The sequence below is a fragment of the Ranitomeya variabilis genome, chromosome 2 (genome assembly GCF_051348905.1).
Source record: "Ranitomeya variabilis isolate aRanVar5 chromosome 2, aRanVar5.hap1, whole genome shotgun sequence".
NCBI classification, from domain to species: Eukaryota; Metazoa; Chordata; class Amphibia; order Anura; family Dendrobatidae; genus Ranitomeya; species Ranitomeya variabilis.
In genome coordinates this window covers 635,488,992-635,502,727 of record NC_135233.1, presented here as the reverse complement: position 1 = coordinate 635,502,727, position 13,736 = coordinate 635,488,992, and the positions used below count along the sequence as shown (strand labels likewise).

Sequence of the window (13,736 nt, the reverse complement as noted above, 5' to 3'; positions counted from 1 at the left end):
TCCAACTGCCCGATTTGCCTTCTCCTTTATATTCCCTCTGGGAAGACCAATTTCGGGAGGGGCGAAAACCCCGTTTTTAAGGTTTTTCTGCTCAGGGAGTGATTTCTTTTTGTCCGTAGCTTTTCCTAAAATCTCATCGAGAGCTGGACCGAAAACAGTGTCCCTGAAAGGGAATGGCAAAGATTAGCCTTAGAGGTTACATCGCCACTCCATGACTTCAGGCACAGAGCTCTCTCCTAGCTGAGTTAGAGAGGACTGCGGATTTCGCTGCTACACGTACAGATTCTGCAGAAGCATCAGCTTTCTGAAGGAGGGAAAGAGTCAAGTATCTCTTCCCTAGAAGTTCCCTCAGTAAGGTGGTCTTCTAATGTACTGAGCCAGCGAAAGAGATCTGGCGACACAGGTGAAAGCCACGTTTGTCTTTAGCAGATTAGTGGAGGTGTCCCAGGATTTCTTAGTAAGCTCTCGATTTTACGATCCATGGGATCTTTGAGCTGAGACGAGTCCTCAAAAGGAAGCGCCGTCTTCTTAGCCACTCTGGACACTTAAACATCCACTTTGGGAATTTCCCACCTAGGGGGAAATGATTTTTTAAATCTGATGGGACGCAAGGCCCTTTCTCAGGGAGCCCATTCCAGAAGGATAAGGCTTTGGATGTTATCGTGTATGGGAAAAACCTGTTTTTTTTTTTTTTCAGGTTTCAACTCCCCAAACATCTCGTCCCCCATGGTGCTTCTCACCATGCTAATCAATTCCTCCATATATTTAAGGGAAAAATAATATTTTTTATTATCGGACTTGGGGGTGGAAGTGTAACCCTCATTCTCCCAAATATCCTCCGAACCAGAGGTACAGACTTCGCCAGAGTCTGAATCAGATTCCACAGGTGCCATCTTCTTTTTTTTAAGGAGGGGTTGTGGTACTGGGGCCTGGGAAAAGGCGGACATAGAGGGTTGAACCGCTTACTTGATAAGGCATTTGATGCTGTCCAACAGGGAGGGCTGTTCGGCATGCAACACATCATCAGTGCAGGGCTGGCAAAGCTTCTTATATGCTGAGGGAAGCCTGGTAGCACATACACCAAACTTGCGGTGGGCACTCCCTCTTAGGAGCACGGTCCATAAGGCTTTAACCCAGATAGCAAGGAACCTTCATCCACTACTTATAGTAGGAGGGTGGACACTGGGCTCTGCAGAGGCAAAAAGGGAGGGTTTTGTCGCTGTCCATGGTCAGTTCGTCAACAGTCACAGATGGACACAGACAATGGACCTTACCCTGGAGGCATCCCCCGACCAGGATTTATATAACCGAGGTCCCAGCGTTTGGTGTTTGTGCTCCTCCTCCCCCAGGTCCTCAGAAGGGAACCCTGAAGGGTACGCCCCAGACATGCGAGTAGCTCTGGAGTACACCCGAGACACGCCAGGAGCACGTGCGTTCCACTCTGGAACGCACCAGGAAGTGAACCGCAAGTTTGGATTAACATTACTTCCGGTACACGCTGACCCCGGAACCAGCCGGCATGTGGAGGACGATGCCGGGGAGCTGCAAGAGGACCCCGGCCGCACATCATCGCCCCGCTTTACCCCCCCGAGGAGGCGCATGAGTTTATGGAGACGGGAGCAGCCCACGGAGGAGAGCGGTGCCCCCGACCTCGGCTGCCCGGCATTGAGAAGGTAAGCTTATGGTGCTCCAGATCGCCGGCCACGGCAGCACCATCAGAGAACCTCTTCATGCCCCATAGGGGACAGGAAAAACACTGGTGGTTGCAGGAAGGGGAGAGGTATTTAACCTCTTGGTGTTTCCTGTCCCCCATTAGGGTGGGGAGACAACCTCTGATGCTGCTGTCTTGGAAGGTGACTAGAGAAAATCACATTTTACCCCCCAAAAATTTACTTTTAGACCCAATTGATTATTTTCACATGGGTAACAGGAGAAAATGGACCCCAAAACTTGTGCAATTTCTCCTCAGTACGCCGATACCCATTTGTGGAGGAAAACTACTGTTTGGGTGCACGGCAGGGCTTAGAAAGGAAGGTATGATATTTTGGAACGCAGACTTTGATGGAATGGTCTGCAGGCATCATGTTGTGTTTGGAGAGTCCCTGATGTGCCTAAATAGGGAAAACTCCACACAAATTACCTAATTTTGGAAACTATACTCCTCAAGGATTTTATCCAGGGGTATAGTGATCATTTTAAACTCACAGGTACTACACAGAATTTAATAACATTAGATCGCCATATTGAAAATTTTCATTTTTTTCATGAAAATGTTGTTTTAGCCCCAAATTTGTGATTTTCACAATGCATAATAAGAGAAAACGGACCCCATTATTTGTTGCGCAATTTGTCCAGAAAGCGACTAACATACTATATATATATATATATATATATATATATATATATATATATATATATATGATAACGCTTACTGCGTGTCTTGGGGGACACTCGCTTGGCAACGGGACAAACGCACACAGGCACGATTTTCTTACAAAAACAGTCGTTTAGGTTTATTTCCACATCAGCATAAACCGCAACCTCATGAACTTGGTAGTTTGTAACAGCCTGAACACCGTCTGTACATATTCAGCTTTACAGTGGAAACCACAGTCTCTCACTGGCCCCGGTCAGCATAACACGGATTACAGTCAGTTACCTGTTGGCGTCCATCACACAGGTTCCTGGGTGCCTCTTATCCTCAGAGGTATCCCATAGAGTAAACAAAGTCACTCTCTCTGACCCCGGTCAGTATAACACAGATCCTTTTCCGTTACCTGTTGGTGCCGCACAGGTTCCTGGATACATCTTATCCTCAAAGGTATCCCACAGACGTCTCTCATTGACCTCGGTCAGTATCACACACAGTTATCAGACCGTCCACTCCAGAGGCATCTCACAGGCCTCCTTGCTCTGGTTCAGAATAGCCAGCACTCGCTCCATGTGCCAAACAGACCTCCATTACATAGGTGTAACCACACCCAGGTACCTATCACATGGCTAGTCAGGTGATTGTGACATCACCAAAGGTCCTCAAACACACAATCATATACAGGCTTCATCTTGGGTATTCAAACACATCCCTTTGGGTGGGGTTGTAGGTGACTGGACCCACCCATCTCTCCAATCACCTGGAAGCCTTGCCAATGCAAAACAAATCCCTCAGCAGATCTGCTTAAGCAAAACATATCCAGGCTTCCATCACAGGGCCACCCACCTCTGCGATACATACCGCCCATTAATCACATGACTAGTTGCTATGCCACTATATATATATATATATATATATATATATATATATATATATAGTCAAAACTTCTGCTTGGGTACATGGCAGGGCTAGGAAAGGAATCAGTGCTATTTGCCTGGGATAGATTGTGAATGCCATGTCGCATTTGAAGAACCCAAACATGTGGCAACAGCAGAGCCCCCCCCCCAGAGGTGACCCCTTTTGGAAACTAGACCCCTCAAGGAATTCATCAAAGGGTGTAGTGAGTATTTTGAACTCGTATGTGCTTTACAGAATTTAATAACATTGAGTCGTGGATATATATTTTTGTACTTGCTGCAAATTTGTCAGGTACACAAGGGTTAATAGGTGAAAAGAGACCCCATAATTTATTGCACAATTTCTCCAAAACGCGGTGCTGCCCCATATGTTGTCACAAAAAAAATTACTGTTAGGCCACATGTCATGGCTCAGAAGGAAGGAGCGCTATTTGGCTTTTGGAGGACAGATTTAATAGAATAGTTTGCGGGCGACACTTGCAGAGCTCCAAAGGTTCCAGAACAGCAGAGAAACCCCAAAAGAGTCCCCATTGTAGAAACTGCATCTCTCAATGAATTCATCTACGGCTGCAGTGACTATTTTGTAACATCCAAGCCAGGCTTTCTTTCTGGAGAATTGCAAATTTGTCAATCCAAAGTGACTTCATATGCCTCATAAGTGAGTGGTTCCATCCAGGGTTTTGTCTGAATCACGGTTTTGGGGAACTTACACGGAAACCCTGATGTTAGCGTTCAGCGGAGAGCGAAAGATAAATGTGAGTTGAGTATTATTGCGTTTTTGGAGGTAGAATGAACAAATAGACAGCACTACAAGCATAGTACAAGAATAGTTCTTTATTTCACGCCGGTCTGTGACTGTTGCTAGGTTTTGGGAGTGTGATAATTCCCCTTCTTCTCCTACTTTGGTTTAACCCCATCCTCCACTCCACGATGCATTGTTTGTGTGAGTATGTTTGTATGACTGGTATTTTTCATTATCCCTGTTCGTATTACACCAACCAGGCTAAGAAGGTAATACAGTAGACTACCACTCCCCTCTTCCCTCGGTAGGGAAAGTATACATACTGAGAGCAGATTCAGGAACTAAGGCAAGATAAGTGGCCCTGGCGTCTTCACCATCAGAAGTAATCCTGGGAATAGGGTGAGCTAGGGCGCCCCTAGCGTTAGGGACAGGGAAGGAGCCCTTGGGTCCCGGAAAACCCGGTATCAGAGTCGTGACAACTATTATAATATTCACTGCTAAAAAAAAAATAAAAGGGAACACTTGAACAACATAATGCAACTCCAAGACAATCATACTTCTGTGACATCAACCTGTCCAGTTATGAAACAACACAGATTGGAAGTCAATTTCTCTTGCTGTTGTGCAAATTAAACAGACAACAGGCAAAAATAATAGGCAATTAGCAAGACAACCCCAATAAAGGAATGGTTCTGCAGGAGCTGACCACAGACCATTTCTCTGTTCTCATTCTTTTTGGCTGTTTTTTTGGTCACTTTTGCATTTAGTCATTGCTCTCAACCCGAGAGGTTCTGTACCGTAGCATGAGGTAGTGTCTACAACCCACAGTAGTTGCTCAGGTAGTGCAGCTCATCCAGGATGGTACATTAATGTGAGTTGTGGCAAGAAAGGTAGCTATATCCGTCAGCACAGTGTCTAGAACATGGAGCAAATACCAGGAGACAAGCCAGTACAATAGAAGACGTGGAGAGGGCCATAGGAGAGTAACTACCCAGCAGCAGGACCGCTACCTTCTCCTTTGTGCAAGGAGGAACAGTTCCATAGCCATGCAAAATGACCTCCAGCAGACCACCAACATCCATGTGTTTGCTCAAATTGTCAGAAACAGACTCCATGAGGGTGGTGTATGAGGGCCCATCATCAACAAGTGGGTATTGTGCTTACATCCCAACACTATGTAGGGCATTGGCATTTGCCAGAGAACACCAAGACTGGCAGATTTGACAATGGCGCCTTGTGCGCTTACCGGATGAAAGCAGGTTCACACTGAGCACATGTGACAGACGTGACAGATTCTGGAGATGCCATGCAGAACATTCTGCTGCCTGCAACACCCTCCAGGATGACCGGTTTGGCAGTGAGTCAATGATGGTGTGGTGAGGCATTTCTTTGAAGGGCCGCACAGCCCTCTAAGTGCTAGCCGGAGGTACCCTGACTGCAATTAAGTACTGGAATGAGATCCTCAGACCTATTGTGAGACTATGTGCAGGTGCAGTGGGCCCTGGATTCCTTCTGATGCATGACAATGCTAGGCCTCATGTGGCTGAAGTGTGTCAGAAGTTCCTGCATGATGAAGGCATTGATGCTATGGACTGGACTGCCCATTCCGCAGACCTAAATTCAATCGAGCACATCTGAGACATCAGTTCTCATTCCATCAGCCCATGTCACGTTGCACCACGAATGGTCTAGAAGTTGACTGATGCTTTAATCCATGTCAGGGAGGAAATCACACAGGAGAACATCCTCCGCCACATCAGGAGCATGCTCAGGCATGGAATGGTGGTCAAACATGCAGATGGAGGCCACAAACAGTAATGTGCATCATTTCCCTATCTTGAGGCATTTCCACTGAAGTTGGTTAAGCCTGTAATTTGATTTTCCACTTTGATTTTGAGTATAATTCCAAATCTGTACCTCGTTGGGATATTAATTTTGATTTACCGTATATACTCGAGTATAAGCCGACCCGAGTATAAGCCGACCCCCCCTAATTTTGCCACAAAAAACTGGGAAAACTTAATGACTCGAGTATAAGCCTAGGGTGGGAAATGCAGCAGCTACCGGTAAATGTCAAAAGTAAAAATAGATACCAATAAAAGTAAAATTAATTGAGACATCAGTAGGTTAAGTGTTTTTGAATATCCATATTGAATCAGGAGCCCCATATAATGCTCCATGCAGTTTATGATGGCCCCATAAGATGTTCCATATTAAAATATGCCCCATATAATCCTGCATAAAGGTTAATAAAGGCCCCATTAAGATGCTCCATAGACACATTTGCCCAATATAATGCTGCACAAATGCTGATTATGGCCCCATAAGATGCTTTATAAAGATATTTGCCCCATATAGTGCTGCACAAACCTTGATTATGGCCCTATAAGATGCTCCATACAGACACTTGCCCCATATACTGTAGTGCCCTACAAACGTTAATTATGGCCCCATACAGTGCTGCACAAACGTTATGGCCCCCATATAGTGCTGCACAAACGTTATGGCCCCATATAGTGCTGCACAAACATTATGGCCCCATATAGTGCTGCACAAACATTATGGCCCCATATAGTGCTGCACAAATGTTATGGCCCCATATAGTGCTGCACAAACATTATGGCCCCATATAGTGCTGCACAAACGTTATGGCCCCATATAGTGCTGCACAAACATTATGGCCCCATATAGTGCTGCACAAACGTTATGGCCCATGTAGTGCTGCACAAACATTATGGCCCCATATAGTGCTGCACAAACATTATGGCCCCCATATAGTGCTGCACAAACATTATGGCCCCATATAGTGCTGCACAAACGTTATGGCCCCATATAGTGCTGCACAAACATTATGGCCCCATATAGTGCTGCACAAACATTATGGCCCCATAGATGCCCCATACAGATATTTGCCCCATTTGCTGCGATAAAAAAAATAAATCACATACTCACCTCTCCGTCGGTCAGGCCCCCGGCACTTTCAATAGTCACCCGCACCTCGTTCCGGCGCCACTCCATGTTCAGCACCGACGTTCAGCAGAGGGCGCACACTAACTACGTCACCGCACCCTCTGACCTGAGCGTCACTGCTGAAGACAGATCGGCGCCCGGAACGAGGAAAGGTGACTATAGCGCAGCGCTGCGCTCCCCTCCCCGTATACTCACCTGGTCCTGGCGCTGTGCAGTCCCTGCTTCCCCGACGCCGCAGCTTCTAACTGTACTGAGCGGTCACTGTTACCGCTCAATACAGTAAATGAATATGCGGCTCCACCCCCATGGGAGGTGGAGCCGCATATTCATTTACTGTAATGAGCGGTACCATGTGACCGCTCAATACAGGAAGAAGCTGAAGCTGCTGCTGCCGGCGCCGGGGAAGCCAGGGACCTGCAGGGACCGCGCCTGGACTAGGTGAGTATTTTTAGACAGCCCCCGCTCCCCCTCCCCTGCCGACCTCTGGGTATGACTCGAGTATAAGCCGAGAGGGGGACTTTCAGCCCAAAAAAGTGGGCTGAAAATCTCGGCTTATACTCGAGTATATACGGTACATTGATCATTTTTATATTTATTGTCCTCAATGTGTTCCACTATGTAATGAGTAAAGATTTGAAACTGGAATTTAATTCAGTGACAAATAGGATGTTGCATTTTAGTGTCCCCTTATTTTTTGAGCAGTGTATATTATATATGTGTGTGTTTCTGCATTTGTGTTTTATTCTGATTTCAAATTGATCTTAACCCCTTCTCGACATGCATTCCCGCAAAGAGAAGAATTTGTACAGTGCTGCCATCGAGCAAACTCACGCTGAGCACCACAGCGATCGGATGCGGGTGTCAGCTCTGTGTGAGAGCTGGCACCCTGCAACAATGCCCACGATTGGTGCCAGCACCGATCGCGGACGTTTAACACCTCTGATGCCGCTGTCAATAGTGACAACAACACATTGAAGAGCATCGCAGAGGAAGTGAGCTCCGTTCTCTGCTTCCATCGGCACAACGCGATATTATCGCCGTGTCTCAATGGTCTCCATGGTGACCCCTGGCAGTAGTATGGCCATGGGGTCCTTCAGTGAAAGTGCTCTGTGAGTGTCTGCTTAGAGCAGGAGCTGACACGCCTTCTATCGTGCCTGTCAGACGCTTCTCTGATGCCCTGCAGTACTCCCCTGCCTGTCAGATGCTGCTTTGATACCCTGCAGTACAGAAGCATTGCAGAGTAGCTGATCAGCGATCTGTCACTACACAGTGATCCCATCCTCGGACAATGTAAAAAGTTTTAAAAAAAAAGTTATTACAAAGTGAAAAATATATAAAAATAAATCCCCAAATGAAGAACAAAAAAAAAGAAGAAAAAAGTGTATTCCAATAAATACATTTATGAAAAAAAAAGTATACATAACATAAGTGGAAAACACTCCGTTCCTTCCGAGTCTCGCCATGCAGATAAGCAGTGCTGTTGTTCTGGCACCTCTGAAGCTCTGCCAATGTGATATAGCACCCTCAAACCAGTGCAGCAAAATCTGCACTGTAGTATGGTGCTCCTTCCCTCTGAGCTCTGTACTGTGACACAAATGTATCTTATGCCCACATATGGGGCTTTTGAACTCAGCAGAAATTGCACAACAAATTTTGGTTGCATTTTCTGCTGTTACCCTAGTGAAAATACAAAATTTGGGGTTAAAAAACATTTTTTTTTGGTGAAAAATTAGATTTTTGTTTCTATTTTCACGACTCAACATTATAAATTTCTGTGAAGAACCTGTCATTTCAAGGTGCTCACCTCACATCTAGATAAGTTCCGTGAGGGTTTAGTTTCCAAAATAGTGTCACTTGTGGGGCGTTTCCACTGTTTAGGAAAATCAGGGACTCTCCAAACACGACATGGTGTCTGCTAATTATTCCAGAATTTTTTACATTCGAAAAGTGAAATGAAGCTCTTTCCATTCTGAGCCCTGCCATGCGCCCAAACAGTGGTTTTCCCAGACAAAAAAATTTCAAGGTGCAATTTCTCCTGTTACCCTTATGGAAATGCAAAGTTTGGAGAGAAAAACACATTTTTGTGGGAAAAATTATTTTTACGGCTTAATGTTATAAACTTCTGTGAAACTCTTGTGGGTTCAAGGTGTTCAATACACATCTAGATAAGTTCTCTGAGGGGTCTAGTTTCCAAAATGGTGTCACTTGTGAGGAGTTTCCACTGTATAGGCACATCAGGGGCTCTCCAAACATGACATGGTGTTCGCTAATTATGCCAGAAAATTTTACATTCAAATAGTCAAGTGGCACTCCTTCTCTTCCAAGCCCTGCGGTGCCTCCAAACAGTGGTTTTCCCCCAAATATGGGGTATCGGCATGCTCAGCAGAAATTGAACAACAAACTATATGGTCCATATTCTCCTGTTATCCTTGTAAAAGTAAAAAAAAAAAAAATGGGCCTAAAGGAAAATTTTTGTGAAAAAAACCCCCAAAATGTTAATTTTTTTCTTCCACGGTCTATCAATTCCTTTAAAGCACCTGAAGGGTTAATAAACTTCTTGAATGTGGTTTTGAGCACCTTGCGGGGTGCAGTTTTTAAAATGGTGTAAATTTGGGGTATTTTCTGTCATATAGGCCCCCTCAAAGTCATTTCAAATGTGATGTGGTCCCTAAAATGGTTTTGAAAATTTTGTTGGAAAAATGAGAAATTGCTGGCCATATTTTAACCCTTATAACTTCCTAACAAAACAAAAAAAATTAAATTGTGCTGATCTAAAGTAGACATGTGGAAAATTTTATTTATTAACTATTTTGTGTGATATAACACTCTGGGTTAAGGGCATAAAAATTAAATTTTGAAAATTGTTCAAAATTTTTGCCAAATTTCCAATTTTTTTACACATAAACTTAAGTTATATCTAAGAAATGTTACCGCTACCATGAAGTGCAATATGCCACAAAAAACAGTCTCAGAATCAGTGGGATCCATTGAGGCGTTCCAGAGTTATAACCTCAATGTGACAGTGGTCAGAATTGAAAAAATTGGCTTGGTCAGAAAGATGATAACAGGCTTCAGAGTGAAGGGGTTAAAGGAAAAATTAAAATAAATTGTTAATAGTAAAAACAGTAAATATGAAAATCAAATGACAAGAAGAATAAAGAACCTGTGCATCTTGATGAAGATCTCCTACCTCCTCTCTGGTGTCTATAGCTGAACCGGGTGTAGTAGCTGCAGTGCTTACTGTGGTGCTAGGTGCCGTGCCTGATGAAGTCACTGAATCGATTTCTCCTGCAACATCATTAATTTCCTGAGCAATAAGAGCCAAATCTTGGCTAATCCTTAAAAAAAGGAAAATATATATTAATAATAATTACATTGCACCCTAAAAAATTATTTGTAGTGGGATCGAAAATATAATGGTTACTACTCATTTGAGTTTCAGAATTTAGCTCACTAAATGTAAAACCAAATGACATTAACTACACCTAGAGATCCCATAAAGACTCTTGCATTTGGAGGTGAGCGGCGTGGATATTTTATCTACAGGAGCTCAGGAAATGAATACTGCCATTGCGTTTTCATAACATTTTTTTATGCTACTCACCATGCTGCAGAAATGAAGTGCTAACTTTATTCTGTGGGTCAGCACAATTACAGCAATAGCAAATATACAATGTTGCATTACTTTTGGACAATAAGCAAATACACCATTTGAAATATTCTTTTTCATTGGCGTCATTGCATTTTGAGCCCTTAAATTTGCATTTCAGTTCTAATGCCTTTAAATGGAACTATAGTGCATTGGGCAGAGACTCACTAGTGACAAGTGGGGTCACAAAGTTGATTAGTGATTTATTTTTGTCATGGAAAAACCTGTTTAACCTCTTCAAGGGGCCATCTACATCGACAGAGCCGCTGAGCCCAATGATTGGCTGTAGTGGTCATGTGTGCTGTAGCCATGATGTCACCCCTGTAGTGTATCAAAAAAGACCAGAGCACCAGAGTTGAGGGATTAAGGCCGGGTGCCCACAATCCAGAACTAGCAGCGCTTTGGAAGCAGCGTATGTTTGTTGTGTCAAAAGAGCTGCCTTCTATTGAACGCGGGTAAATCCGCATGTGTTTACTGAACCGTGCGGGTTCATCAGGTCCAATACATTCTATTGGTGTAATTTCTCTTGCGGAGGCTGGCGTCTTGGCAAGAGAAATCGACATTCTGCAGTCTGGAAAGATGCGGCGCATGTCAGTCTCCAAGAGTGATCCACAGGCGACTATGGACGCTGTCACAGCTGGCCGCTGTGGGTTTGACGCAGCATAAGTGTGCAGTGGCAAACCCTCAACAGTTCCTGATCGTGGGCACATACCCTAAGAGTAACAGCACCCTTTGTTAATTTGTCTGCAACACTATGGAAAAATACAATTTTAAAATGGACAACCCTTTAAAACCCTTCCTGAAGGGTCCATTGATTGGTTTTGCCTCCCCTTCTTCCCAAAGCCATAACTTTTTTTTATTTTTCTGTCCACATGACGGTTTGTAATTTTGAGAAACGGGGCGAGTATAAACACTATTACACATCCACCATATTCACTATAGTGATGAAGACACATAAATCCGATGTGGACGATCTTCTTCGCTCAGCCGGAGGAGTCAAGCAGGGTTTCTGCTCTTCGGTTCAGCTACACCGGATTTATGTGTCTTCATCACTATGGTGAATATGGTGGATGTGTAATCGTGTTTATACTTACCTCATGTAAATTCTGTGATAAATCATAAAAGACGTATTGCTTTAAAAAGATGTCTGCATACCGCATTATTTGGACTGTAAGATTTATAGCTGTCTTGGGAACAGTTACATTGCGGTGATTTATGATGGGTGTGGAGTGATCATTATGTGTGGAGGTCTGGCTTTTGTCTCACTTACTATATATAGTGTACTGGAAAAGGGGAAAAAATCGATCATTGTTTTTGGGGAATTGTTTGCATAGCATACAATTTGTGGTAAAATAACCTTGCAATAGGATTGTGCTCATCAGTCCAGTTAGAGCGATACCAAACTTGTCAAGCTTTTTTATTACTATAAATTTGAAAGAACAATCATCAGTTGTCACCATTTTCTGAGACGCACGGCGTTTTCATTTTTCAGATGGAGCGGTGCAACTAATTATATTGTGGGGCAAGACAGTTTTTATCTATACCATTTTGAGATAGAGATGAAATTTTGATCGCTTGTTACAACATTTTGTGTGGTACTGCAGCGAACAAAAAAAAATTATTTTGGAGTTAATTTTTTCTGTTTGCAGTGTTTACCGATGGGATTAATTATTTTTATATTTCGATAGAGCAGACTTTTCTAAACGCGGCAATATGTAATATGTATGTATGTTGTTTTATTATCCATATATTTTAGGGGGGAAAAGGGAGCGATTTGAACTTTTACTTTTTTTTTTCCAAAACTTTATTTATTTTTTATTTATTTTAGTATTTCTTAAGTCTCCTTAGCAGGGCCGTATTTAGTTTCTGCTGCCCTAGGCACTTTTAGTCCTGCCTCCCCCTTTGGTGAGTATGACACTATCGGCAGTGACTTTGGCAAGAATCGCTGATGTGAAAGTCGCCTTTTGCAGCAGATCGGGCAGTTTTTCTGTATCTGCCGCATAACGGATCACTTACGGCAACACTGCGTTCGGCCTCATTCATTCCCTATGGGATTTGCGGCACTTGCCATGATCTGGCAAATGCGGTACCATACCTCTCAACTTTTGAAGAAGGGAAGGAGGTATAAAGTTTGCGGCGCGCGTAGTGTGCCGCGGCAAATTTTAGGCCACACCTCTGACCACACCCATTTCACAACTAGTCTACGTCCCAACCACAGCCATTTAGCACTGCTGATCACACTGTTTTATATACAAAAATTATAAACAAAAAAAATATGGCTACAGTGCTCCATACTGTATAATGGCCACACATGATGCTCAATACTGTATAATGGCCCCACATGATGCTCAATACTGTATAATGGCCACACATGATGCTCAATACTGTATCACGGCCACCACACATGATTTTCCATACTGTATAATGGCCACACACAGTTCTCCATACTGTATAATGGCCACACATGATGCTCAATACTGTATAATGGCCACACATGATGCTCAATACTGTATCACGGCCACCACACATGATTTTCCATACTGTATAATGGCCACACACAGTTCTCCATACTGTATAATGGCCACACATGATGCTCAATACTGTATAATGGCCACACATGATGCTCCATACTGTATAATGGCCATTGGCCAAACATGATGCTCAATACTGTATAATGGCCACACATGATGCTCCATACTGTATAATGGCCACACATGATGCTCCATACTGTATAATGGCCATTGGCCACACATGATGCTCCATACTGTATAACGGCCACACATGATGCTCCATACTGTATAATGGCCATTGGCCACACATGATGCTCCATACTGTATAAGGGCCACACATGATGCTCAATACTGTATAATGGCCACACAGTTCTCCATACTGTATAATGATCCCACATGATGCTTAATACTGTATAATGACCCCCCCTCCTGTATGCATGGCTCATCTCCCTCCCATCCCATTTGCATGGCTCATATCCCCCCCCTGTATGCATGGCTCATATTTCACCCCTGCATGCATGGCTCATATTCCCCCTCCTGTATGCATGGCTCATATTTCACCCCTGCCCCTGTATGC

The 13,736-nt window shown here is 43.8% G+C and overlaps 1 protein-coding gene across 6 annotated transcripts in view; it reads right to left on the bottom strand.

Moving 5' to 3' along the window:
• The window catches only part of CEP170 (centrosomal protein 170), a 208,777-nt gene that overhangs the window by 24,640 nt on the left and 170,401 nt on the right, over positions 1-13,736 (bottom strand). For 3 of the 6 annotated variants that reach the window (XM_077289094.1, XM_077289088.1, XM_077289090.1), the window contains exon 13: positions 10,164-10,338. In XM_077289094.1, coding sequence (XP_077145209.1) covers positions 10,164-10,338 — 175 coding nt within the window. The remainder of the gene's footprint in view (positions 1-10,163; positions 10,339-13,736) is intronic. The other 3 variants (XM_077289089.1, XM_077289093.1, XM_077289091.1) reach the window with 1 other exon arrangement.